General features: G+C 46.1%; 1 protein-coding gene across 1 annotated transcript in view; it reads left to right on the top strand.

Annotated features, from left to right (window-relative positions):
• Window positions 1-26470, top strand: part of DENND1A (DENN domain containing 1A) — a 536242-nt gene that overhangs the window by 330568 nt on the left and 179204 nt on the right. Inside the window, exons 10-11 of the mRNA XM_049774129.1 lie at window positions 979-1079; window positions 15512-15557. Of these exons, the coding sequence (XP_049630086.1) occupies window positions 979-1079; window positions 15512-15557 (147 nt within the window). The remainder of the gene's footprint in view (window positions 1-978; window positions 1080-15511; window positions 15558-26470) is intronic.

Below are 26470 nucleotides of genomic sequence, written 5' to 3'. Positions count from 1 at the left end.
ACACACACACAAGAATTAATAAAAATAGTACATTGGAAATAGGGAAATAAATAACAATTGTAGGCGTTAGGCATGGTGTTAGGACACATAGAGCAGTGGTCAGTGGACACTCCTAGTGGTGCTGGGAACTGTGCAGTGTCAGGAATCAAATCAAGGTGAGATACACAAGGCAAACACCTTAATCCGAGTATTCTTTGCAATACATACGTCAACTTTAAAGTGTCGTTTTTGTGCTGGTGAGGTATAGGGGACCAGAATGCTTGAATGGGGGTAGGAGATATGAAGACTCTCCTTTATTTATTTATTTAGTACCACATTTATTATGTTCATTATATTCTATTTTTTTCTTGGTTTTTGGGTCACACCTGGCAGTGCTCAGGAGTTACTCCTGGCTCTATGCTCAGAAATCGCCCCTGGCAGGCACCTCAGGGGACCATATGGGATGCCAGGACTCGAACCACTGTCCTTCTGCATGAAAGGCAAATGCCTTACCTCCATGCTATCTCTCCGGCCCCAATATTCTTAATAAGTAGTGTTGAAATATTTGTAACCATTGTTTCTGCATTCTATATCCATGACCCATGTTGAAAAAAAAATGGCTAACCTGATCCAGTTATAATTTAATGTAACATATGGTTAAATATAGAATGGAAGTTTATAGTGTTGTAACATATTGTTCAAGGAAAAAAAATTACTTTCATATGCACTTAGCACTCAAAAATGCTGTTATTCTCAGGGTACCAAATTGAGCTACTCATCTCTTTTTTCATTTCCGAAGTGTTCTACCACTGTGGTATATTAGTTTCATCATGTAGGGTGAGGGGAAAGGTTCTTGAACTGCTTGCTCCTCTTGTTCAGGAATGTGAGATTGATGACTCAGCCACCCATGTCGTCACTCTGTCATGTGATTGCTGTACCCCACTGAGCTTCTCCTCCCTGTCATGCATTTGGATCTGACTCTGATCTCCTCACTTGCAGCTGACCGCCTGTATCCACGGCTCGGCCGCCATGCTGTACCCCATGTTCTGGCAGCACGTGTACATCCCCGTCCTACCACCACACCTGCTGGACTACTGCTGGTAAGGTGCCCCACGCCTCCCGGAGCTGATCAGGGTCCCATCTGTCACCCCTGGAGTCATGAGCGATGTTAAATTAAAAACATTTATTTGGAGGCCCGAGTGGTAGTACAGTGGGTAGGGTGTTTGTCATGCATGCAGCCAAGCTGAGTTTGATCCCAGACTCCCATATAGTCCCCTGAGCATAGAATCAGGACTAAGCTTTGAGTACCACCAGGTATGGCCCAAAAACCAGAAGAGAAGAGAGAATAAAAAACTAGACTCATTTGAAAAGGACCCCAATTTCAGACTTCCATGCATGGCCCTTGGGTTTCTGGGAAGTGTATATACAGCATTCCAACTATTATGTACATTATTCCACCTATATGAGTGAGTAGGGGCCAGAGTGGTAGTATATTGAGTGGATAAGGTGTTTGCATTGCATTGCATGCTGCTAACCCAATATCTCATATGGTCCCCCAAGCCTACCAAGGGTGATTCTTGAAGTCAGAGTCAGGAGTAGCCCCTGAGCATCTCCAGATGTGGTTCAAAAACAAACACAAACAAAACTTTTAGTGAGTAGACACATGCCACATTTCTCAGTTTGAAGACACCATAGCACTAGGTTGGAGTTTCTGCCATTCTTCCTGCCAGGCAGATTTGAACCTGCTAACAAGGCAAAAAAGATCCCCAAGTGTGGATTTCCAGTGTGTCCTGGTCCCTCTCCCCACAGTGGTTCAAGAGTGTAGGGCCATCTTCAGACTCCCAGAGTCTTGGTGGGGCTCTTCCTGGTCATCGGAGTGGGCATAAGTGGAAGGAGGGCAGCAGGTGGGAACCCCAGCCAGAGTCAGCCCCACTGTCTGGGGCAGATCACATGGCCTATAAAGGCAGTGCTGTGTGAAGGCGGAATGGTTAAGTGGACACAGATCAGAGGACTCTGTGTTGGGGAGCTGGCTACTGGAAGGATGCACCAGCCCCCACAGAAGCTTCCCCAGTGTCTCTGTCTCTGATAGATTCCAGAGGACATTTGTTTGTTTCAATCCTCGGGCTATTTGCGTCCAGCAGCTGTAGTCAAACCTGTGGAGAGGGGAGCTCTCTGTGGCACTACCAACCCCCTAGAAATTGGGAACTTGGGAGAGGGAGACCCATTGTTGGGGATCACAGACCTGTCACTTAAAAACAGAAGATTTAGGAGTTTGCCATCCTGTTATTACTGTGATTGAGCCCTGGTCAGCCCTCACCTTTGAGAGACCTGCCAGCTCATCCACTGTAAAGGTTCTTAGGTAGACACAGAGCTTCTGGGCTCACCCCAGTTCTAATTGGAGTAGCCTGGGGCTCCAGCCATCGAGGACAAGAAGCCTCTTTCTCCCATATACAGTGCTCTGGGAACCTGATCTCTGCTCTGGGTCTGCCTCATGCAAGGTGGGCCTCACCCTGCCACATCTCCTCCACCCCTTTTACCCCCAAGCCAGTAGTCAGGGCCTCAGCTGTGTCACGCTGCTCCTTGGGCACTCCTGAGCCAACTGGGGTTATATGCTTGTCTCAATGGGAAACGGCCATGTCCATCCCCACAAGTGTGTGGTGGTGATGTTCAGATGACAAACTGGGGGGCCTGAGACTGAGATACATACACAGCATCAAGAGGAGGAAGGCGGCAAGGAGCAAAAGGGGCAAAAAAAAGAACCAGAAGCACACTCTGGGTTCTTCCCATGGAAGGTGGAAGGGAGGCAAAGTAGAGTTGTCCCCTGCGGCTGGCTCCCAGAGGCCCAGACCCCCACAGGCTCAGGTGTCTCCACAAAGAGAACTACCCTGGCCTCCTCCTCCTCCGGCATCAGTTTGTTGGATGCAAGATGTGCTCCAGGGAATCCCCCTAGCTGGCACTTGGTGTTCCTAAGCTTATGTGTGAGGGAAATCAGTGCGTCCCCTCTGCCTCTACACCATACCACGCCATCTTTCCAGGACATGCGGAGTCTGCTGACATGTCAGCAATGCCAGCCCTGGAGTGGCGGGAGAACAGCTGTTGGCAAGGCCCAGGTTTACAGGGCTCCGCCAGCTAATCTCCTGTCCCTTTCCCAGCAATGCTTCCAAGGTTTCTCGTACTGTAAATAGGAAGGTAGCTGTCTAGGACTAACTCCCTTTCAAAGGACACAGCTTAGTATAAGTTAGATGTCCTGTCTGATTCTGTTAGTTTTTTTTTTTTTTTTTAAGAATTATATGTGTAACATTAAATGCAGGAGCCAGAAAGATAGTACAGTGGGCCAATACTTGCCTTGTAAGCTTCTGACCTGGGTTCAAGCCCTAGCCCCACATATGATCCCCTGAGCCCTGAGAGGAATGATGCCTGAGCACAGAGCCAGGATTAAGACCTGAGCACTGCTCTGTGTGGCATAAACACATACCACTACCACCACTGAAAAATAAATTTTTTGTTAATACCTATCATGTATTATGTAATATGAAGGAAAGGAATTCTGCATGGCTCTTTGTCTTATTCCCCATATACTTTTAAATGTTTCAGTGAAAACAATATAATGTCTATAGTAGAAAAACTTGGCTAATTTTTAATTTTTTAATTTTATGGGGCCAGAGAGATAGCACAGCGGCGTTTGCTTACAAACAGCCCATCCAGGACCTAAGGTGGTTGGTTCGAATCCCGGCATCCCATATGGTCTCCCGTGCCTGCCAGGAGCTATTTCTGAATCTAACTCTAGGTTCCTGCCCTCTTGGTAGAGTTTTTATTGACTGTTTTACTCTTTATTTTGATAGCTAATCTAGGGTCCTCTTTTTATTCAGAGAGAGAAGTGTTGCTATCTGACAGTCCGGGGATCTGGGGACTCGTCTAGCCCCTCCAGCCAGTTCATTGATCCTTGTAAGGTGTGGGGTGGGAGCTGGGGCATCCAGTTCCCCCGATTGAACCAGCGCCTTGAGTTGTAACTCACAGCTCCCATGCAAGGCTTGTGCCCCTGACCCCAGGATCTTCCTTTCCTAACCTCTAAATTCTAGTTTTCTTCCACACTCTCCCCACAATCTGGGCAAGTTCAGCAGTGCTGGAAGAAAGGCCCCACCTTAGCAGCCAAGGCCACTCACTGATTCCATGGCACCGCCAACTTCTCTGATCACCCCATGTCACCACTCGTTCTCCTCGGAGCCTGAGCAAGTTTTATGAGGAGTCTAGTCCCATCTACAAAGTTTCTGTTGGTGTGAGCTCACACAAGTCTCTTGTTTTCATGGCAGCATTTTCTATTTTGGACATTTATAACCAAAGTGATGTCTAGACGGGGATTGGTATGTTTGTTGGATGCAAGATATGAGAAGGGTGGAATGGAAGCCCACCAAAGAATACTCATCCTTCCCTGGAGGTTGCTTTCGACCCTCTTCAGTCTGCCGCCACCGCTTGGGTCAGAAGTTACGAATGTCATGAAATTTGAGTCGATGCTAATGAGTGTCTTCTGTTGTGCCCTGTGACTTTCGCCCGCCGCCGCCTTGCAGTCCTGGGTGGTAAGAGCCAACAGGGATAACTAGCATTTTAAGCCAAGTGCTAGGAGCCCGGAACATGTAAATTTGCAGGAGGTTTGTGCTGCTGCCGATGATTTAAATGTTAAGTGCGTCCCCATGCAGGGGCTACACGAAATGGAATCTGAAAACTATTATCTTCTGGAGAGATGAACTCTCAATTTACTCACGCGCAGGAAGGGCAGGTCCTAGTCATTTTCGCTGCCAGCAGGCGCCCTTTCTATGCATAATAGACTTGGCAAGTGTAATTAACACATGAGGCCCGCGGCTGCCACTTTCTCCTCAGGTACAGGCTGCTCGGAGTTTTCAGGACAACAGTCGAGGCCATGAGAGCCGCTTCCCCCGTGCGCTCGAAGATGCTGCATTCATCGACTTCTAGACAAAGATGCGTTGAGCAGGGCCGAGCCCAGATGTTGCGGTCCTCAGGCCCTGCCATCTCAGGCGCAATAGCGCAGCCCTAGGATCCTGGAAGCAGAGCTCCCGGGTGCGGTGAATGAATGGAAAGTTCGCCACTGAAAAGCCCAGGATTCTTGTGGATGTCTCTAATTGCACATTCACAAACACAACTACCAATTATCCGAGTTAACTTTAATGAGAGCTATAATCACAGATTTTAATTATCAGAATAAATCAGTTTAGCACAAATGGCCTGCCCTAAATATTTCCCAAATTAATTTTTGCCTGTCCCTTCCCTCTTGGGTTGGGGAGGGTCTGAGGAAAGTATGTTTAGAGACTCTAGCTGCAGGTTCAAACTTCAATTTTCTTCTTCTTTTTCTTTTTCTTTTTTTTTTTTTTTTTTGAACTGTTGTAACCTTTACAAGTCTTTGGTATACAATTTATCTTTCTTTAAAATGGGTTTGATTTCCTGCCTTTGAAGTCAGGCTTTCAGGAGTAGGTGCCATTTAGTAAACAATGTTGGCATTAAATGTGGGACTGGATTTGGGTTTCCAGAGGTTTAACTCACATCAGAGATTATTCTTGCTTTTGCTACCTTCTGGGCACAGGGGGAGACTTTATACTTCTTCACTCCTTTTTCCCCCCTCGGATTGTTTTTATTTTGATTATTTTTTTATTTAACTTGAGTTATTGTATGGTTGTTTTCATTTGCAGCTGTGGCATAAGAATGAAAAGAAAAGAAACAAAAGCAGATGGCAGAGAAAACGAAAGGAGTAAGACATTTCCAGCCCTTATGAATATTTAAAAACATGTGCTGCTGGTTCTTTCTACTTTAGATCTATGCCATTCTCTTGACTTTGAAAGTGAAAATGAGCACATTTCCTACCTTGGCTGATTGCAGCTCTGACCTTGGCCAGTCTTGGTTTCCCATTGCTGGGACAAAAAGATTAACTTGTGGACAAGAATTAACATTTGCCTTCATAAAATAGATTCATCTGGTGAGTACACCGCGTGTGTGCCAGGCTCTTGACAAACACCACTGCACATCTTCAAAACCAAGCAAAAGGGAGCTATTACTAGCACATGGTCTAGATTAGGACATTAAAGTTGAGAGGTTTTGTGCCTTCCTCAATGGCCTGTAATGAAGAAAGTGCATGTATAACCTGATCTTGAAACCTCAGGCCAGCATACCCAAACACTCTCCTCACTAATATTCCCCAGAATTTTGGAGAATAAGTCATAACCATCACCAAGATTTCGTGGGGAAAAAAAATTCTTCATGTAGACTCTTGATGACTTGCTAATAGTAGACTTATGTTATCATTCATTAATTATTCATTCATTCAGCAAATATTTATAGAGCACTTACTATGTACCAGGCACTTTGCTAATTAAATGTTGCTAATAAAAGGTCCCAATAGAAGCCATATGGTATTTCCCATGTAAATTCCTTTCCTGCCATTCGTTTCAGAAGTAGTCCTACGTAAGGACCACAAATCAGTTCTCGGGTTGCGTGGTATATTTTGGCTATTCTGGACATTTGTTAACACCCCTTTGTGGTAAATGTTTCCAAGGTTATCGGGGCGAGCTGGGGTTTTTTCCTCAGATCGTAAATCAAGTTACTATTTAATTCCTGGTGCTTTTTTGAGTGCATGGGTTGAACCTGAAAGGCTTTCTTGTGTGTGTCCAATGAGGGTCGGGATTCTTTTTTTTTGGGGGGGGGTATTGGGTTTTGGGTCATACCCGGCAGTGCTCAGGGGTTACTCTTGGCTCTACATTCAGAAATTGCTCCTGGCAGGCTCCTCGGGGGTCCATATGGGATGCCGGGATTCGAACCACCATCCTTCTGCATGAAAGGCAAATGCCCTACCTCCATGCTATCTCTTCAGCCCCAGGATTCTGATTTGATTTTGTGCAGTGTATATGCTGACACATCTAGGTGACTCCAGAAACCATTGTTCCACTCATATTCTCTTGCACAGACATGAGCTGCAGCTGTCTCTTTCATGCTGCTGCATGTGGGGTTCAGAGTTCGCACCCATATGTTGTACCATGTATTTATTTTTGGAGCCACACCCAGAAGTGGTCAAAGGTTACTAGCAGGTTGGTACTTGGGGCCCACCTTTGGCAGAGTTTGGGTGGGCAGGGAGAGTTCATGTGGTTCTAGGGCTAGATCCCCAGACATTCATATACAATACATGTGTCCAGGATAAGGGAGATGTGTCAATGGGTTGGAGCACATGCTTTGCACACAATAACTAGGTTCTGTCCCTGGTACCAAATGACTTCATGAGCACATCCAAATATGTGTCTTTCCCTCTCCCCATAATGTATTCCAGTCCTTTGAGCCATCTCCCTGGTTATCACGTAGGATTTTTAGCAAATAGTCTGAGTTCAGACTCATCACCTGGTGCATTTCAGGTGAGTGATTGGGGCGGGGGGTGCTCACAGTCTGGACACAGCTGTAAAATGTCCAGGTTAGAACTGACTCCCTCTGGGTCTCTGTCTTTATCTGCACTATGAAAAATTACATGGAGAATCAGTTGGTGCTCAAGGAAGCTGGGTTGTTAACATCCTGAATACAGAGACGAATGTCAGCAGTATGGTGAATCAGCAGAGACCCTTGATTTTGTCCCTTATTTCCCTGTCGACTAGCTTTGAAGTTGTTCGAACCTCTTTTGGAGCTGACTTTCTCTTTTTTAACATGTGAACAGTAATCATTGCTGACTGTAAGCAGGTGCCCTGTAACTAATCGGTATGATGTGTACATTATTAGTGACTCTGTGCCTTCCTTTGGATATGTGTGACATCCACACACAAGACCAGCCAGGTTCATCTGAAGTCTAGAACACCAGGCAGGACAGGAATGGGTGAGGCCAACAGGAATGAGCATATCCTCTTCCCTCCCAAAGTCTGGGCTCTGGAAGGGCCATTGAGGCTGGAGCTTCCTCCTGGAAGAAGCAGCAGAGTGTCATTTCCATTTGCAGCCAGTGTTGGTGATTGAGTCCTCACCATGTTCCTGGCTTGGGCACAGTAAGGTAGGACTTCATAGTTGCTTCTGGGTTGGAGGACACAGTACTTGATATTGGTGTCAAGGCAGGAGTGACAGAATGGGGGATTTTGAAAAGCAAAATTGATGGGTCATAAAGATAGCACAACAAAGTGCTTGCCTTGTACGCAGCTGGCCCAGATTCAATCCCCAACTCCTCTTAAGGTTCCCCTGAGCACCACCCAAAATGAAACCTGAGTTCAGAGCCTCAAACCTCCTTAATCCAAACCTCCTTAACCCCCAATTATTACAAATAGAGTTATAAGTTTTAGAAAAGCAAACCCAGGGTCTGAGAGAGCATGAAAGTAAGGTGTTTGCCTTGCATGCAGAAGGACGGTGGTTCGAATCCCGGCATCCCATATTGCCCCCCCCCCCCAGTGCCTGCCAGGGGCAATTTCTGAGCGTAGAGTCAGAAGTAACCCCTGAGCGCTGCCGGGTGTGACCCAAAAACCAAAAAAATAAAATAAAATATAAAGCAAACCCAGTATTTCGTTTCTTTTTTCTTTTTAAAGACAGTGTTGGAATTCTTTGTCTTTTAGGGACCTGGAGATGGTTGAGAGGTAAAAGTGATTGCCTTTTATGTGGCCAACCCTAGTTTGGTCTTTGGCACCAAATATGGTGTCTTGAACTTCACCGGGAGTAATCCCTGAGCACCAGCCAGGCACAAACAGCAACAATAACAAAAACTTTTAAACTCAAATCTTCCAGGGACCGATAGTGATCAGGCTCTAAGAATGGAACTATTGTATGAGGAGACACTCCAGAAAGATTACCCAGTGTGTATAGGAGCCACTCATGCACTCCTCTCTCCTAGAGAGCTCAGTTGCACAGGCAGCTAGCTACTTCTGTATCCTCACCCCTTTCTAGGCCTGGCCCATGGGAGGAACCCCACAAAGGCAGGCTTGTCTGCCTCCTCACAACAGGAAGACTGGGAGGCATTGGGCAGGTTTGCTACATTTCCTCTAGGAAAGCCTTTATTATTATTATTATTATTATTATTATTATTATTATTATTATTATTATTATTATTATTATTATTATTACTTAATCACCATATCTATAAAAATTTTATTCTAGAGTTCCATTCATAGAATGTACACCACCCTTCACTATTGTGATCTTCCCCCCACCAGTCCCACCTCCGTCCTCTCTCACCCAACCTCTTCCTGTCTCTCAGACAGTCTGCCTCTTGCCCTCAAAATCATTGTCATAGTAGTTGTCATAATGGTTAGTGCTCTAGCTGTACTCACTGCTCTTTGTAACAAGCTTCATGTTATGAGCTGATCCTCCAACATTCGCTCTATTGTCTCCGGATATTATTGCCATACTGTCTGTTGTTTGTTTGTTTGTTTTTTTAATATCCCACAGATGAGTGAAACTATTCTATTCCTCTCCCTCTGACTCATTTCACCCAGCATAATAATCTGCATGTCCATCCATGTATAGGCAAATTTCATGACTTCATCTTTCTTGGTGGCATAATGTCCCATTGCGTAAATGTACCACAGTTTTTTTAGCCACTCATCTGTTGTTGGGCACCTGGGTTGTTTCCAGATTCTGGCTATTGTAAATAGTGCTGTGAAAACATAGAGGTGCTGAGGGCATTTTTGAATTGTGTTTTTGTGTTCCTAGGGTATAACCCTAGTAATGATATTACTGGATCATCTGGAAACTCAATTTCCAGATTTTTGAGGACTATCTATATTATTTTCCAGAAAGCCTGGACTAGATAGCAGTCAATGAGAGTTCCTTTCTCCCCACATCCCCCTCAGCACTTGTTGTTCTTGTTCTTTGTGACAGAGACTGACACACATCAGAAAGAACAAGAACAGGTGCCGGAGAGATAGCATAGAGGCAGGGCAATTGCCTTGCATGCAGAAGTACAGTGGTTCGAATCCTGGCATCCCATATGGTCCCCTGAGCCTGCCAGGAGCGATATCTGAGCGTAGAGCCAGGAGTAACCTCTGAGCGCTACTGGGTGTGACCCAAAAACAATAAAAGGAGGGAGGGAAGGAGGGAGGGAGGGAGGGAGGGAGGGAGGGAGGGAGGAAGGAAGGAAGGAAGGAAGGAAGGAAGGAAGGAAGGAAGGAAGGAAGGAAGGAAGGAAGGAAGGAAGGAAGGAAGGAAGGAAGGAACTGGGGGAAGGGTCTTAATCCTGCAAAAGCAAAGGGAGAAAATCTCTCTTTTGCATTTTAAACTCTTCCAACCTGATGTATTTTTCCACATTCCTGTCTTCCCTGCCCTATTTCTTTTATTCAAGTTTTTCTTTAATTTTACTCATTCCTTACTGGGTTGTGACTCAGGGGTTGTGATGGGTCTTAACCTTAGCTTTTCCCTGAGACACTGTCTCTCAATGTTAGGGGATCAACTCCTGTCTGACTTCTGTTAACCAGTGTCCCAGCCCTTCCTCATACTACCAAAAGTCGTTGTCTTCCATAAGTTGGGCCGTCCCAGGCTCTACTGTTCACTCTGCAGCTATTCATCTGAGTCTCAGTTTGTTTTCTTGTTTTATTTTGGGGCTACCCCAGCAATGCCTAGGGATCACATCTGGGCCTGTTCTCAAGAATCACTCCTAGGAATGGCCAGGGATACCCAATGGGATGCTGGTGTGAGGTCTGTGTTCATTTCAGTTGGAACTCTAGAAGAGATCCCTATCCCTCCAAAGTAGGCCCTGGAAGCCACAGGCCACTTTCAGAAATGCTTTGCCCTTTCTCTCCCCCAGTTTCATGTGTCAACCCCAGTTAGGAACACATATCTCCCTCAGGAAACCTCCAGGACCCTCCAACACCCCCGCTTTTCCTCCCTCTCCAACCTCACACCTAGGCAGCCTATGCTCTGGTCCTCCCAAGGTCCTCTGCCATGGCCCTCATTCATAAATTAGAACAGGCGGGTAGAATGCCCTGGGAATGAAGAAGTTAAGGACCTTTTACCCCTAGAAGAACTTGATTAATGCACTCACATCTTTGGTGCCACTTTGACTTTTCAAGCTGTATTTCCTGCCTCTCACCAGCTGTGACCTTCACCAAGTCACTTGACCTCTGGCAGCCTCGTGTTCCTCTGTAAATTATGTAGACTGTCCTTTCCAGGGGACAGGAAGGCACGGGCCTATCTGTCATGTATCTGCGCCCCCTCATGGTACTTTGTCACAGTTGTACACGAATAATCATTTGCTTCTTAAAAAAAAATCTCACTGTTTGGGGCCCAGAGTGACTGGGTGTTTGCCTTGTAAATAGCAGGCTTAGGTTCCAATCCCAACATCCCATATGGTCCCCCAACTCTACCAGGAATAATCCCTGAGCACTACCGGATATGGCGCCCCCCCCCCCCCCAAAAAAAAAGAAAGCCTCACTGTTCCTGTGATCCAGCCACAGAGCCCATGGCTGTGCTGCCCACCTAGGATCCTGCAGGTCTCGAGTTCATACCCCCCAAAGCTCTGTAGCCTCAACAGGAACTCCGTACTCTCTGGACAGAGGGTCCCCTTTCCCTCGGTTCCATTCTCTCCTCCAGCTGTGTTTTTGTTTTTTGTTTTTCGGGCCACACCCATTTGATGCTCAGGAGTTACTCCTGGCTAAGCACTCAGAAATTTCCCCTGGCTTGGGGGGACCATATGGGATGCTGGGGGATGGAACCACGGTTGCGATCTCTCCTTGGCTAGCACTTGCAAGGCAGACACCTTACCTCTAGTGCCACCTCGCCAGCCCCTCCAGCTGTGTTTTTAACCATCCCTCAGGGAAAGATCATTATATTGTGGCTGCCTGATGCTAGAAGAAACTTTTCCTCTCCTGAGGAGCCCAGGTGGGCCTGGTACTGGCAGCCTTGGTCAAGCAGACAGAGATCTGGACATAACCATGATCACTTCCTGAAACTGCTCAGTACTACTTCTGCGCTAGGTACTTCTCAGGTCCAGGCCAATCCTTGCAGCAGTCCTCAATGATTCCGCTCAAGGCAGGCCAAGATAAACAGTAAAGTGGAGGAGTGAAAACTAGGCCTGCCCATTGGCTGCCATGTGACACAGAATGGAAATTGGGAAGCCACTTAACATCTCCCTCTAGGAATAGTGGTCAACCTGCTTCAATGCAGCCAATGCTTGGTGGACTGTACCACAGCTTTGGAAGAACCTTTGCAATGATGGGCATTTAGGTTGGGAAATGTTTGTGTGGCCACAGAGAAAACAATATAACGACTGCACGCTGTCATTTCAAAGATGTAATAGTCTCTGGTAACATGGGCCAGGATTGGAGAAGGCAGAAATAGTCCAGGTTGTGTGGTCAGGAATGAGAGCATCTGTCACCACCACCAATTTTTTCTTTGGGCAAAGAGATTTGTTTCCTTTAGAAAAGAACTAACACTTTCTTCCTATAGTCACTGCAGCTGCAGTAGCGATTGAGGAATATCAAGATTAGAACTGGTTTTCAGAAGGTGCCAAGAATCTCCCGCTTCCATATCTGCTAAATTGTGCTGCATTGCGGTCGCTCCTGTTTGCGCTTTTCTCCCTCTGCCTGCTTGGAATGTGTTAGTGTTTTTCTACAGAACAAAAACTGCAGTAGATTCAGGGAGGTATTGAGGCTTTGTAAGCACATGATGACAGTGGGAAAGGTATTTGTCCAAATTTGCATTCATACAAAACCTGGAGTTGCTGTGATTTCAGAACAAATGTGTTTTAAATATTTTCTAAATACAGAACTGGTGCTGCCCTAACAGTCGTTGGCTAAGAGGCTGCATTTCTCTGATAGGCCATAATTACTCCTCGAAATATTATTGGTTTTTACTAAAAATGCTCACCTGATACCTGAAGAGGGAGCTCTGCTTTGCGCCCTATCTTGTATCTGCAGCCATTTCTTTTTTGTTGGTTGGTTGGGTTTTGGTTTGGGGGCCACAACCAGCAATGCTGGGGGGCTACTTCTCCTGTCTCTGCACTCAGGAATCACTCCTGGAAGTGCCTAGGAAACCAAGGGGAATGCAGAAGATCGAACCTGGGTCAGCCACGTGCAAGAAAAGCGCCCTCCCTGCTGTATGATGGCTCTGGCCTAAGCAGCCACTTTTTTTTTTTTTTTTTTTGGTTTTTCGGGCCACAGCTGTTTGATGCTCAGGGGTTACTCCTGGCTAAGTGCTCAGAAATTGCCCCTAGCTTAGGGGACCATATGGGACGCCGGGGGATCGAACCGCGGTTGCAATCTCTCCTTGGCTAGCACTTGCAAGGCAGACACCTTACTTCTAGTGCCACCTCATCGGCCCCGACTTCTTTTAATACTAGTTTTTCCTCTCTTCAAGGGTATCATTGATTTTTATTGCAGGACTAAAGGGCATGGCATTAAAACTGCAGATTCAAAATTCCAGTAAATATTTCTTTCTCAGGTAAGAGCCTGTGCATGAAATCACACAGAGGCTCTTGCTGGAGGCATTTTCTTTTAACCTTCTCACCACGGCTTTTCTGGGCATGAACTCATTGGTTGGCATTTCAGTTTTAAAATTCAACTGAAAACACTAGGTCACAGGGGTCAATTGCATGATTAGATGTAGGTGCTTTAAGAGTTGCTAAGATGTGGGTAAGCTTTATGGATTTGAGCTTTTCTCCTTTCTCTGGGCTTGGCTGTCCTGGACACACTCCTAAGTGGCCATTTTTCTGCAACTCTGCGCTCTGCCTGCCTCCTTTCATTGCATCAGGCAAGGTTCCACTAGATGAGACGTTTGCAGTCTTAAGACTTCCTGCCAGGGTTCAGACTTTGTATTTTTGACATTGAAGCTGTCTTGTTCCTGAAGCTACTTAATTAGAAACACATTCATTTCAGTGTACACTAGGAAAAGCATGGACGGTAGAACCAGGCATACTGGGAAGTTTGAGCCTTTGCGTGGTTGGCAGCTAAACTAATGGTTTACAGTTTAAGGGGGGGGGAAATATCTCAGAGCACTTCTTTGCCCCTTGGAAGCGAGGAGAAACTGAATTCGCACAGCAGATACCGTTATTTCAAAAGGAGAGGAGACAAGAAGAAAGCCAAGAAAAGACAACTCCACTTTCGCGGCACTTGTGTCTGTGATTCTTTCTTTGGCTATTATCAAATACAAAAGTCTCCCGGAAGAATAGTTTCCAGGCTGTGCAGCTAATGTTCAAGTCTGTGTTACAGGCTCCCAAGATCTAGTACTGCTGAGATCTGTAGTAAGGACGCTGTTTTATATATTTCGGTGGAAAGACTTTTGCTGGAAGAGTTATATTTATTGAATGGTAATGAGCGGACTTTCTTATTCTTAAATGTTTGAGCAATTTTTAAGTGATGTTTAAAAAATCTCCAAGGCTTCCCTATAGCTTTCAGGATAAAGCAACCTCTCCTGCCTCATTTCTTAACCAGTCTTGTTTCCACACCCCCATGCCCAAGAACGCCAGCCTCATAGGCCAATGTCCATTTCCCCGATATCCTAAAACCAAGGACCTGGGTGCTCTGGCCTAAGCGGGTGGCAGGTTGTGCTTCCTTTGTACTGATCGCATACCAGAGGGATTAATGGAAAACTCACCCATTGCATCCTTCCTCCCAATTTCTCCCAATCCTGACCTCACTCACCTGCCATCCTCAAGAACCCATCAGGGGGAGGTCAACCTGGGCCTTTTAGTTTTGGATATTACCAAGTTAGTGGGTCCCCAAGGAAGAAATTGAGTCTTTGGAGTTATTCAACAGATCTACTTATTGATTTCATTGGGTGAAACCTATTTCCTCCTCTGTGAAAAGGGACAAATGTCTATCTGCCAAGTGAGCATGTGAACTTGAAAAGGTGAGTTTCAAGTCCTCATAGAAAGCCATTCATGCGGGGCTGGTGAGGTGGCACTAGAGGTAAGGTGTCTGCCTTCTTGCAAGCGCTAGCCAAGGAAGGACCGCGGTTTGATCCCTCGCGTCCCATATGGTCCCCCAAGCCAGAGGCAATTTCTGAGCGCTTAGCCAGGAGTAACCCCTGAGCATCAAATGGGTGTGGCCCGAAAAAAACAAAAAAAAAAAAAAGAAAAAAAAGAAAGCCATTCATGCACACAGATTCCTGAAGCCCAAGAGCTCTATGTAGAATGCCCAGGTTTTTAAACCTTTTAGGGGGAGAGGATATCTGTGCCCTGCTCAGCATCATTGTGAAGGAAGGCAGTGAGAAGGAAGATGTGTGCTCCGTTTGCCCATGCCTCTTGTTTTTTCTGTCACGATAGGACAATAATTGTCACCCTTTGTATACCTTGAAGCCGCTTTGTCTCCTTCTGATTGGATTTAGAGTTTTACTGTGGTGAGGTTCCCCCATGGGCACAGTTATGAGATGGGCCCTGCTGCCTCCAACACGGTCCCCATTCTGAAATTCCTCGCAAGTTAAAAGGCTCAGGAACACCATGTCATATTAGGATTTGTGTTGTGAAATGAAGTGTGGCTGTACATACGTTTATTAAAACAGCTTTTCTCCAAATAGCGAGCCGTCTGCAGTTTTCCGTGGGAAGCACCAGACACTAAAGCAGCTGTGTGTCTCTTTCTCTCCACAGCGCTCCCATGCCCTACCTCATCGGAATCCACCTCAGTCTCATGGAGGTAAGTTGGCTCCTTCCCTTTTTGCACCTCACTTCTCTGGGCTAATTTTGTATGGGGGGCCAGGGAATCTCCACTCCACCTGCCAGAGCATGTGGGACCCTCCCAAGTGCATGAGCCCTCTCCAAGAACCTCCATTCCCACCCACTTCTTCACCCTGGCTTAGAATTTGTCCTCTTCAGGCATAAGGGGTGATGCTCAAAGAGACAGATGAAAGAGGTGGAATGAGGAAAGGGAAATGATTCACTTCTCCAGCTGTGTTTACACCAGATCACTCTAACACTCTATTTCTCATGGTCAAAGATAAGATATATTAAAAATATGTTGACATACTAGAAGTATGAAAAAATTTAATTTAAGTGACCCACAATTACTTTATTTCAGATTTGACCACTGTTGGCATTTGTCTGTCTCCCAGTCTTTAGGTTATAAACAAATGTAGAAAATTCATCTGTTATGTGTCTCTCTGTGTGTGAAGCACTTGATGTTCTGACATGGGGATTTTTATATGTTTTTAATAATCCTGGTAATTATTTGTAACCTGTCTGCCCATTTACTGGTTAATGTGGATTAACCATTTTCTGTCATAAAAACCTTGAGGTGTTTATGATGCTTCACTGTTATAATGAGCATCTCAGTGGCTGTCTGAAGGCAGAAGACGGAATCAGCATTTTGACTAGTATCATGAGTCACAAATCACCAGGCTAAAAGGGTTCAGTCAAAGCTCCATTGCTTTCTGCCTGGTTGACCCAATCAGTGCTCTTCAGTGTCGTGTCCATTATTTTGGAAGAGCCCTTGGTTGGTAAAGACGATCTCTAGTCCTTTTCTGCCAGGGTGAAAGGGCTTAAACTTGCTTCAGAAAAGAGTAGGGTGGGAGGTAATGGACCTGCCAGCTTTGCCCGGGAGAGAAACTCTGGGATGGGGGTACAGGGGGGCGGGGGGGATCGACAGCCATGTCCGTCTGTGAGGATGCTTTGCATTTCTCAAAGGAAGTGCTACTTTTCTTCTTCTGTTCCCTTCATTTCTCGTCGACGAGGACCACCTGCTTCCTCACTAACTGTTGCATGCTGTGCTATTGTGCTTACGAAAATGAAACAAGTTGGTTATCGAAAAACCTGTTTGTTTGACATTGAGAATCTTGATCAAAATAGACCACAGAAATCTGCTCAAATTTCTAATTTGACAGGACGGCCATGTGGCTCCTGCATTCTGTTAACAGTTCCTCCTTGTCATCGCCCAGCCCTGAACGCACACAGCACACAGTTTATGGACTCTCGGGGATGGTGTATTTTGATCAGATGGAAAAAATTTCTTCTGTGTTTTACCTTTGTTTGTCAAGTTGGGATATGTATTCAGTGCTCCTGAACGGAAAAAAAAAAATTCTTTTCTTCAGGAAGTGGGTCCTTTGAATAAATTTGTGGGCTCGTCATGGTAGGGATTGACCCATCACTCTAAGGGCCATATGGCTCATCCGAAACCACAAATCTCCCCTCGCCTCTGGCTCTCCTCCAGCTCAGCCCCTTTGTATTTTGCTTCTCCCACACCTTGTCCATCTCCTTCTGGACTACCCATTCTTCTCCACATGCCTTCCAGCCCTCTCATCAGAGGCTGGCTTCATCGTCCAGTGTAGTGTAAGAACTGGCCAGCCTTTCTTATTTTTGGCTCTAGATTTCAAGAGCCATTTGAACTTCACCTCAAAGTACTGCAGGTGTCTCCAGCACAGGCTGAACCCAGTGTGTCATCTATGCTCATGCACACGTATGCTCACACGTGCACATATACTAAGCGGCCCCTCCAGAGTGTGCCAGGAGTCTCCCCACCTTGTCTTGCTATCTGCTTCCACCAACCATCTTTCTGAGTGAGGGCCCTGGGTTTCTGACACTCTCAGTCATCCCTGTGTACATGAGCTCTGGGCATCAGAGCTGTGTGGCCTAAACTGTGCTGTCCTCTAACTCTGTGGGGTAGCAAGCAGATATCCATAGAGGAGCATTGAGTGAGCGCAGAGAAAGCAAAGCAAGCCCAGATTGGGTTTAGAATGTTCCAGGAAGCCTCATTGTTTGCTGGCATCCATCATTTTACTTAATGATGAGAGAGCCCTTTTGTTTATTTACCTCTATATGATTCATTTATGACACAACTTTTTGTTGTAAAACATGCAGATGTGTGTAGTGGGGCCGGAACGATAGCACAATGTTAGGGCGTTTGCCTTGCACGCTGTCAACCCGGGTTTGATCTCTGGCGTCCCATATGGTTCCTGAAGCCCACCAAGAGGATTCCTGAGTGCAGAGCCATGAGTAACCCCTGAGCACCACTAGGTGTGGCCCAAAAACCCAAAGGGAACAAAAAAAGTGCATAAGATTGGAAGCTAACCCTTGAGAACAGTGGCTGGCTGTTGAGGTGATGTGGGCTAAGTTTGCTCTGCTCAGTCTGGAATGGTCTTTCTGTAAAAAGGTCTGGAAAGTCCCTCCCATGTCAGGTGTGTGTCGATTGAGGCTGAGAAGAAGAAGTTGGCCTCGGAGACTCCTGATGTGGTCAGCGCTAAACGAAAGACAAACATGGTAGTCATCCTACTTTTAAAGCTCACCAAGAACTTTCTAAACCCAGGAGTTTATCTGGGCATGGTAGGCAACCAGAAAGAATCCAGACCTTGGAATTTAGTCTCCGAAGCCCATGGATTTCATCACAGACCTGGAACTCTCTCCTCCACCTCTTGACTGCATCTATCTGGTTCACTCATCTCTTTTTGGAGGGAGAGGTGCTGCCCAGAGCCTTCTCCCCAGAATTCTGGGTGCTGCTGCTTGGGGAGGAGCTCTACTAGGACCTATGGAAGCTCCTGAGGGAAGGCCCCGCTCGCTCTGTTCCTGCTAGCTTTCTTACTAGCAGTTGAGCACAAGGCTTATTTTTGACTGTCTTGTTATATTTTTTTTCTTCAAAGCTATAGGCACCTTATTATGCCTTTGCATATGTGCCAGAATTTTTTAAACTTCAAATGAATGTGGCAGATGTTCATAAAAGTTTAGAAAAAGCTACCATAGGAGGACTTTTTAACCATTTTTATGACACTCGAGTTGTGAACAAAAAAGAAATACAAATTAGGATCTAGCATTCTTATTGGGGAAAAAAAGCTTCTTGAGGGTTGGGAGTGGGGATGTCTCTCATTCTTGTCTTTCTGCTCCGGGGGTGGGGGGGGCAGCTGCTCTTGGATGGGTGGGTGGGGGCCTCCCCAGTCTTCCCTCCTCCCCTCACACACTCACCATCGACAGTCGCCCTTGTCCACCTGGTGCTTTTTTTCCTGGCCTCTCTCTTTAAGCAGATTCTCAGAGGGGGCTGGTGGCCAGTCAGAATCGCCAAGGATATTGGCATCCATCTCGTTTCTTCTTGGAGAGGATCTTCGTGTTAGCTGGCAGCTCGGAAAGCCCCAAACGAGGCCAGATCACATGGCGGCTATTTCCGTTCCATATCTTAACCTTGGCTCACTGTGGGGGCTATTTTTGCAGCTCCCCCTTCTGTGCCCTGCCTGGAAGCAGGTGCTTCTCTTGTTGGACAAATGAAGACACTCCTGTCCCTCTAGGTCTCAGCGTGGCCACAGGGGTCTGTGCAGCATGAATCTGGGCTTTGAGGAGAGGCAACAGACACAACTGCAGAGGCAGGAAAGTGTAACTTGGGAAGTTGGCTCTGGGGCCAGGGTTGCATGCAGCCAACCAACCCTAATTTAATTTCCCAGCACCACACGGTGGTGGGGGCGCCACTACAGGTCACTTCTGAGCACCATGGGGTGCTCCCTGACCTCAGATGTCAGCTTTGGCTTCTGACTCCACGCTTCCTGTTTTCGTATTCTTGACTAAAGTAGTTGACCCAGTACAGGCAGTTTCTGAGCTGAAAATGAGAGTGACGACCGTTCCTTCCAAGAGAGTTGGGGGGGGGGGGGTTCACCTCCCCAAGCTTGGCACAGGAATTGCTCAGCAACATTCCCCCACTGTCTGTTTCCATCCGTGACCCTAAAGCCCTTTACATTGTTAGCTTGATGGCACTGACATTGTGCTTCTGGAACTTTCCCATTGCTAGGGAAAACAAGTTCCAGCCAAACTGGCATACGCCTCTCCCAGGTTCTCAGAGACACTCACAGGGATCAGAACTGGGAGTGGCCCTGGCAGGACTCTGGCCTATGTATTCCCTCTGTAGCCATGCAGGCTCCTTCAGACCTCTGCAGACCTTGGTGGTTCATTCTCAGCGTGGTCAGGAGTGTGGTGAAGCTGGAGTATGAGTCCTCATGAGTTAGCATGGCCTCTGTCTGCCAAGCATCCCCTTTAAGCTGCAGGACCTCCTATAAGTCTTCCCCCGCCCCAGGAATATGCTGATGCCTTCCTTAGTGGGTTAGGCCCAGCCTCGCCTGACCGCCTTTGTAAAATAGGTGGATTTGGGGTATCTCCACCTCTGCAGAGCCCAGTGTAGGACAGATCCTGCCAAGTAAATGACTGATAGATGGCCCAGAGATTAAGGTGTTTGTCCTGCTCTTGGCCATGGCTGTGAAATGGGGTCAGATTCTGGAATCACGTACAGTCTCCTGAGTACAGCCAGTTGTAGCCGAAAATAGACTCCCCCAGAAAAGTAATTACTGTGAGTTGGGGTTGCCATCAGCATCCTAGCCTTGAAGGCTGTGCTGCTCAGAGAGGAAGCCCCTGAGTGACCTGGGCATGAGTGAGTCTCCCCAGTGGGACCAGAAGCAGCATGCGCAGAGCGCCCCTTCGGCACTGGAACGTGTCTCAGAGAGCCAAGCACAGAGAGCCAAGGCTGTCGGGCAGGGCCAGGCCATCTAGGGCCTCGTAAGCCAAGTTAGTCTGCACTTTATGGGGCATTGGAGAGCCATTGAAGGTGTAAATAGAGGGGAGCCCTGTCAGGCCTTCTCTTTCTGGGCCATTCAGAACACAGCCCTTCCAAATAAAATGCCTGGAAACTGCTTCGCCACTTTCATAAAGCGAGCTGATATTTGTAAAGATCAAGGTCACTCTGGAGTAAAATTACACATGGGGGCCATATCTATAAAACTCAGCGTGGTGCTCCTGCCATGGGGGCAGAGGCGTTTGAAGGGAGCTGGTCTCTCATGCCACTGTGTCTTCCTGAGCTGTGTCCTGACCACCCAGGTGCCCAGTCTGCAGGAAGACCCTGTGCTTGTGAGAGTTCAGGCGATGTGAGACCCTTTTGGAAGACCCCGATCCTCTTCCCACCAAAGCAGTTTTCAGTGTTTTTTTCTTATAGTTGCCCTTTTCCTTTCCTGCATGTGAGCCTTGGCTTTGTAGTCAAGGCTCTTTTTGTTGCCTTCATCCAGTTTTAGTGTGTAAGTACCTTACCAGTGTGAATGCCCACACAGATAGGAGATAGAAGAGTTGTGCCATTTGCTTTTTCCCACCTGGATTCATTCAGTGGAGAAGACATATTTCTTTCTATAAATAGGGACTACTTTGTCCACTTGCTGACCTTTGTAGTGGCCTCTCACAACCTGACCGTCATTGTCCTTCCGGATGGGGTTGGCTCACAAATTGTACTTCTGTCTCAGCTATTTGGGAAGAGAAGACAAAAACCTTCCTGCAAATGTGGGAAGGTGTATTAAAATGCCTTTTACAATTGCTCCGTCCAAAGTCACAAAAGGATGGAATTTCTTTTGCGCTGTTATGACTTCAGTAATGGCTCCTGGAAAATTTCAAGGTGCCCAAGCACTTGCCACAGCCCTAGACTCCAGGAATAGTTCCCATGTACCGTACCAAAGTGAGTCACGATTTCCAGGATTTGAGTTTGTAACTACAATGGGACTTCTGGTCAAAGCCGCCAGGTCTTTACACCGACGAGCAGAAGTCACTTCTTCAGGGAGAGAAGTCCAGAATTCTGCCCTTTGCATCTCATCTTTGAATTTCTATCAGATGAGTTGGCAGTGTTTTAACCGTTTGTCCTTTCCACCTCATCTGACATGCCGGCTTTATATTTTGAAGTACTTTGACCCATTATATTTGTGTGTGTGTGTGTGTGTGTGTGTGTGTGTGTGTGTGTGTTTGCCACCTTTGTGTCAGCTTAATATCCACCTGTATTGTATATAATGTCTATTTATGTTGTATATTAGGTCTTCCTTTTCTGTTGTGCTTAGCCCCTTTTTTCTACTGTTCTCTCTTACTCTCTCACCCCCAACTTACTATTTCTCCCTACTTAACTCTTTTTACCCTCTTACCCTCTTCTTAACACCTCATGAACCCCCTTCCTACCTGTTGCTGGTCAGAACCCCTATCTTCAGCCCTATTCCTGTCTCTACCCTGGGAAGAAGATGCCGCTACCACTATTGCTCTGAGATAGTTCTCTGCAGACACCTTTTTCCCACTTTCCTTCACCATAGACTGTTGCTCACAACTGGCTTTGGCTTTTTTTTTTTTTTTTTTTGTGGTTTTTGGGTCACACCCAGCAGCGCTCAGAGGTTGCTCCTGTCTCTATGCTCAGAAATCACTCCTGGCAGTCTTGGGACCACATGGGATGCCAGGATTTGAATCTCCATCCTTCTGCATCTAAGGCAAATGCCCTACCGCTGTGCTATCTCTCTGGCCCCTGGTTTTGGCTTTTAAGAGCTCCTCAGCTCTAGAACATTTCCTCATCTGTGACTGCCACAAGCTGTTTTTTTGAACTCCATGAGACCATGTTGCCGACTGAAGTTATGATCTGAAATTTATCCTCCCTTCAAACTATTTCATATGATTTATAGGGGATATGTATATTTCTTAAGTGTATTTCTTCAATATGTTATTCTTTATTATTTATTCCATTATGTAGGTATAGCTTTGCTCCTTTTCTTTAGGTTTACTAGTAAGAATTCTTAGAAGATAGTATGGATAGTACCCTTGGAATTTTGTGCTTTTGATAGAACTAGGTTATAGGGATTGTTTGGTTTGTTATTATTTTCCCCTTAGTCTTCTATAATATCCTGTAGCACCATTCTTTTTGTATCAGAAATTTTGATACTAAGAATTATTATCCATTAGGACTGAGAACTCAGAAATTTTTTATTACAGGGGACCTCCCACCCTGCACATTTGTCATAGTGATTTGACTTAGGCTTTAGTTGCTTGGACATCAGCCAGTCATCCCTAAACCTTGGGTCTCATCTTTGGATCTGGCACAGTTTTCTGCCCTACACCAGAAATCGACCTTCTCCCAGGATTACATACCTTGAATGAACGTGACTGCTTAGATCCACCCAGAATACAACCAACACAGAGGGGAGTATGGGAGCCTGGGACCCAGCTTGGACAGCAGTGACCTTCCAGAGCTTTCTGGAATGATGCAGCTGCTTGGGACACCAACAACACTACTGCTGCTGCTGCTCCTGGCCACCTGGATGGACCCTGGAATTGCACTGGCATATACTTGCCTCAGGGTGGGCTCTCATGCTAACCTGACAGCAACCACTTGCTTTGAAGACAGATTTCCCCTGCCTTGCCATGTAACAGGGAGATGAAACCAGGAGACACCTCAGGTCATTCTAACTTCGACTTAGGATGTGTGCTAATACTAAGATCTCCAATTACTGATACCTGACAGTGAAAACTATGATTGAGGAGAACCTTTCCTGGGACCTTGAAGAAAGACTTTGGTGTTATACAAATTAGTATGCCGGGAGCCTGTGGTTGGTCTTATGGAAAGATGCTCTGTGGGTAGGGACACCCTGTTTTTAGGCCAAAAGTTTTTGGCCTGTTTTTAAAATCAAAAGCTTTTTTTCTTCCTATTTTTTCCATTTTTGCTGCACCTATGAAAAATTTTCCAAGCCCCTTTATCTTTTAGTTAGAGGCATTCGTCCTTTTTTTTTAGAACCTTAGAATGCAAATTACTTTGTTTTACCTCATATTTCTGCATTTTTCTATAAAGCCAATTAGGAAGAGATTTCGGAATAACCAAATCCCTCCCTATTCTCCACCCCAGGGTGTAGTCTCTTGCTTTATAATAAAGACTCCTGGTCTCAGAAAAATTCTCATGTTTCTGGCTTTCCTCTGCTATCTGCTTCTTTGGAGCAGAAGGCTTGCTTGTGGAGTTCTGAATCTGTTTTACTTTTCTTCGCTGTCTATAGATTATTTCCTATGTCAGCGTTTGCTTCCAGACCCAAGTTTCTCAGATATTCTGGTCTTGGGGCATGAGGCTTCCTCGGGGCCTACAAAAGGATCTGCAATCAGCTTGATGGGTTTTCCCTGAATGCTTTCTCCCTTCACAGTGCTTTGAAAATGAGCATGATTCTTAAATGCCATTTACCTGAATGTTAGATTTTAATCCATATACTTTCTAGCTCTGGTTATGATTTCTGTAGTCATGGGGTGGGGGCAGGTATGCTGGCTGATACATTCTGCACTCAGTGAGTCCTCAGTCTCCTTGGTAGTGGCAGAGATAATCTCTCCTGAGGTGAGATTATTATGTGTGGGGAAATCCCAGCAGGAAAGGGGAACCCACTGTGCGTGTTTTTCTCAATGCTCCCTTGACCCTGTAGCCAGTCATTCTGTGGAGGTCCCATGTCATTAGCAATGGTTACATCTGACTTCAAAGAAGACATAATGTTTATCAACGGTAACTCAGTTAAGCTTGGGCTCCTTGAATTCGGCTCAGGTTCAGATCAGGCGCAGCCCGCAGGAGACTTAGTGGTGGAGTGGAAGGAACCCTGGGCTCTGGATTTCCCTGGGCTCAGAATCTGGCTCCACTGTGGATGCTCAACGAACATTTTTGTTCCCAGGAGAAATCAGGTCAGCAGGGAGAGAAGGGTCACGATGTACATTATTCCACTACGTTGGCCAAACTTGGATTGTCCTCAAGAGAGGCTTCTCAGGAAATCCTTCTTCATAACTCTGAGCCAAGGTTCTAAACCCCTGCACCAAACTTGCCCCATTGATGTTTTAATCAGCACCTCACTGAGGGAGTCACATCCTGCTATGCATGTGGAGAGAGTCAAGGAATCCTTTGAGTCTCAGGCCCCTCATTTGTGAAATGGGTAGATGCCCCCCACATTTTCACCATGTCAGTAAGAAAACTGATACCACTAATAGTAGGTGCCACGTAAATGGTGTTGATTATCGGTACACACAGCACTGTCAGAGCAGGTACATTTCCTGTCACACAGCTAAGGGACGTCTAAGATGGACCCTGCTCCATTTTCTAGCTTCCTTTGGTATTTTGTAAGGAATAAAGTTTTCTAGACTGACATCAAGGCCCTTTTAACAGAGCCTAGCCACATGGCACTGGGGGCCAGTGGCAAAGGTGAGGGGCCTCTTTTCATGAACCCTGGCCAGTAGTTGGGCCCATGGCAAGAGCTCAGAGAGCTTCATAATGGTGTGATGGAAGAGCAGGCCCTTGGCCTCTTCAGACCCTGCTTGTGGCACATGTGGCTTTGTTTAGTGCCGTGCTCAGCACTCCTGGGCCGATTTTGTGACCATCAGGCATTCAGTGTTGATATGCAAGGTCACCACAGTGTGGGGGGTGGGGGGGGTGTTGGTCAACCCAATGAAGCTTCTTAATGACCTATAATCATTGATCGGAAGGCCTTTAAGTGAGCCCCTGCAAGGAATAACAAGCTAAAGCGCTGAAGACAGACATTTGCTGCAGTAAGTGTGGCATGTTTCTGTTTGTTTGGGCTTTGCTTTTGTTAGGGAAAATGTGAATGAGCCATGGACTTTGGAGGCAGGCAGTGAGCTGGAGCTGGAAGCACAGCTCTGCCTTTAGCCTCTTTGTGATTTGGGCAAATGTGACACTGTGTGTGTGTGTGTGTTTGGGCAAATGTGACACTGTGTGTGTGTGTGTGTGTGTGTGTGTGTGTGTGTGTGTGTGTGTGTGTGTGTGTGTAAATATGCGGGCATGTTAAGGCATGCCTACCTTAACATCTCCATCTGCAGAATGGAACATGTACTGTGAAGTGAGAATTAATATAGCTATGATTCAACGTGTCTTAGTAAATCCCTCAGTGATATATATTAATAAAATATTTCCAGAAGATATTTCTGAAGCAAATAACATAGGAATAATTTCATACCAAGCAGTTAAACTCTGGTTTGGTTTTATTGTTGTTTGTTTTGTTCTGTTTGTTTGTTTGTTTTGGCTTTGGGGCCACAACTGCCAGTGCTTGCAGAAACATAGAATGCCAAGGATCAAGTCCAGGCTGGCTATACAAGGCAAGCACGCTACCTGCTGTACTGTCATCGCTCTGGTCCCTAAAGCAGTAAAACTGTGGTGTGGTAATCAAACCCTTTTTTCCCTACCAAGCTGATTTCTCTGAAATTGTTCTCCAGTACTAAATTTAAACATCCATAGAGAAAAATATGACAATTGGAATCTATAAACCTCTCTTCACATATTGTTTGAATCTCAGCTGATTTCACAGTGAATTTAAAGTTGAATATTTAAGATATATGCCACTTAGCCTACAAAAGGAGTGGGTTAGGTTGGGGTTTGGGGTTTTTGTGTGTGTGTGTGTGTGTGTGTGTGTGTGTGTGTGTGTGTCCCTTCCCCCCCACCCCGCATGCTCAATGGATTCAAACATTAACCTTCTAAGTGCAGCTCTTTGCAGATAAGATGAGAGCTACTGAATTCTGTTTGGAAATAAAAGCATTTGGGGGTTTTCTTCCTGTGGTCAGTAGTGGTGCTGAAATTTCCTTTAGTGGGTGAGGTTGCTAGCATCCCACACTGTGGCTTCCATGTCCTGACTATATCCGTTTCCTCCATAAACCCAAAACCAAATATCTGACAAAGCTCAGCACCACAGGCTGGAGCTGCTTCATCTCCCAGACACTTCCTCGAGCAAAAGGAAGTTGACTCTCAGGAGCCAGTTGTTTGGAAAGATCCGGTGGGTAATTTACTTCCTGCTTCTTCGGCTGCTAGTAGAAAAATATTTGGTCAGACCGAAGGGGTTA

Source organism: Suncus etruscus, chromosome 5, assembly GCF_024139225.1.
Source record: "Suncus etruscus isolate mSunEtr1 chromosome 5, mSunEtr1.pri.cur, whole genome shotgun sequence".
Taxonomy (NCBI): Eukaryota; Metazoa; Chordata; class Mammalia; order Eulipotyphla; family Soricidae; genus Suncus; species Suncus etruscus.
Note: the sequence above shows the minus strand (reverse complement) of the source record. Positions and strands in the feature narration are given on the sequence as shown.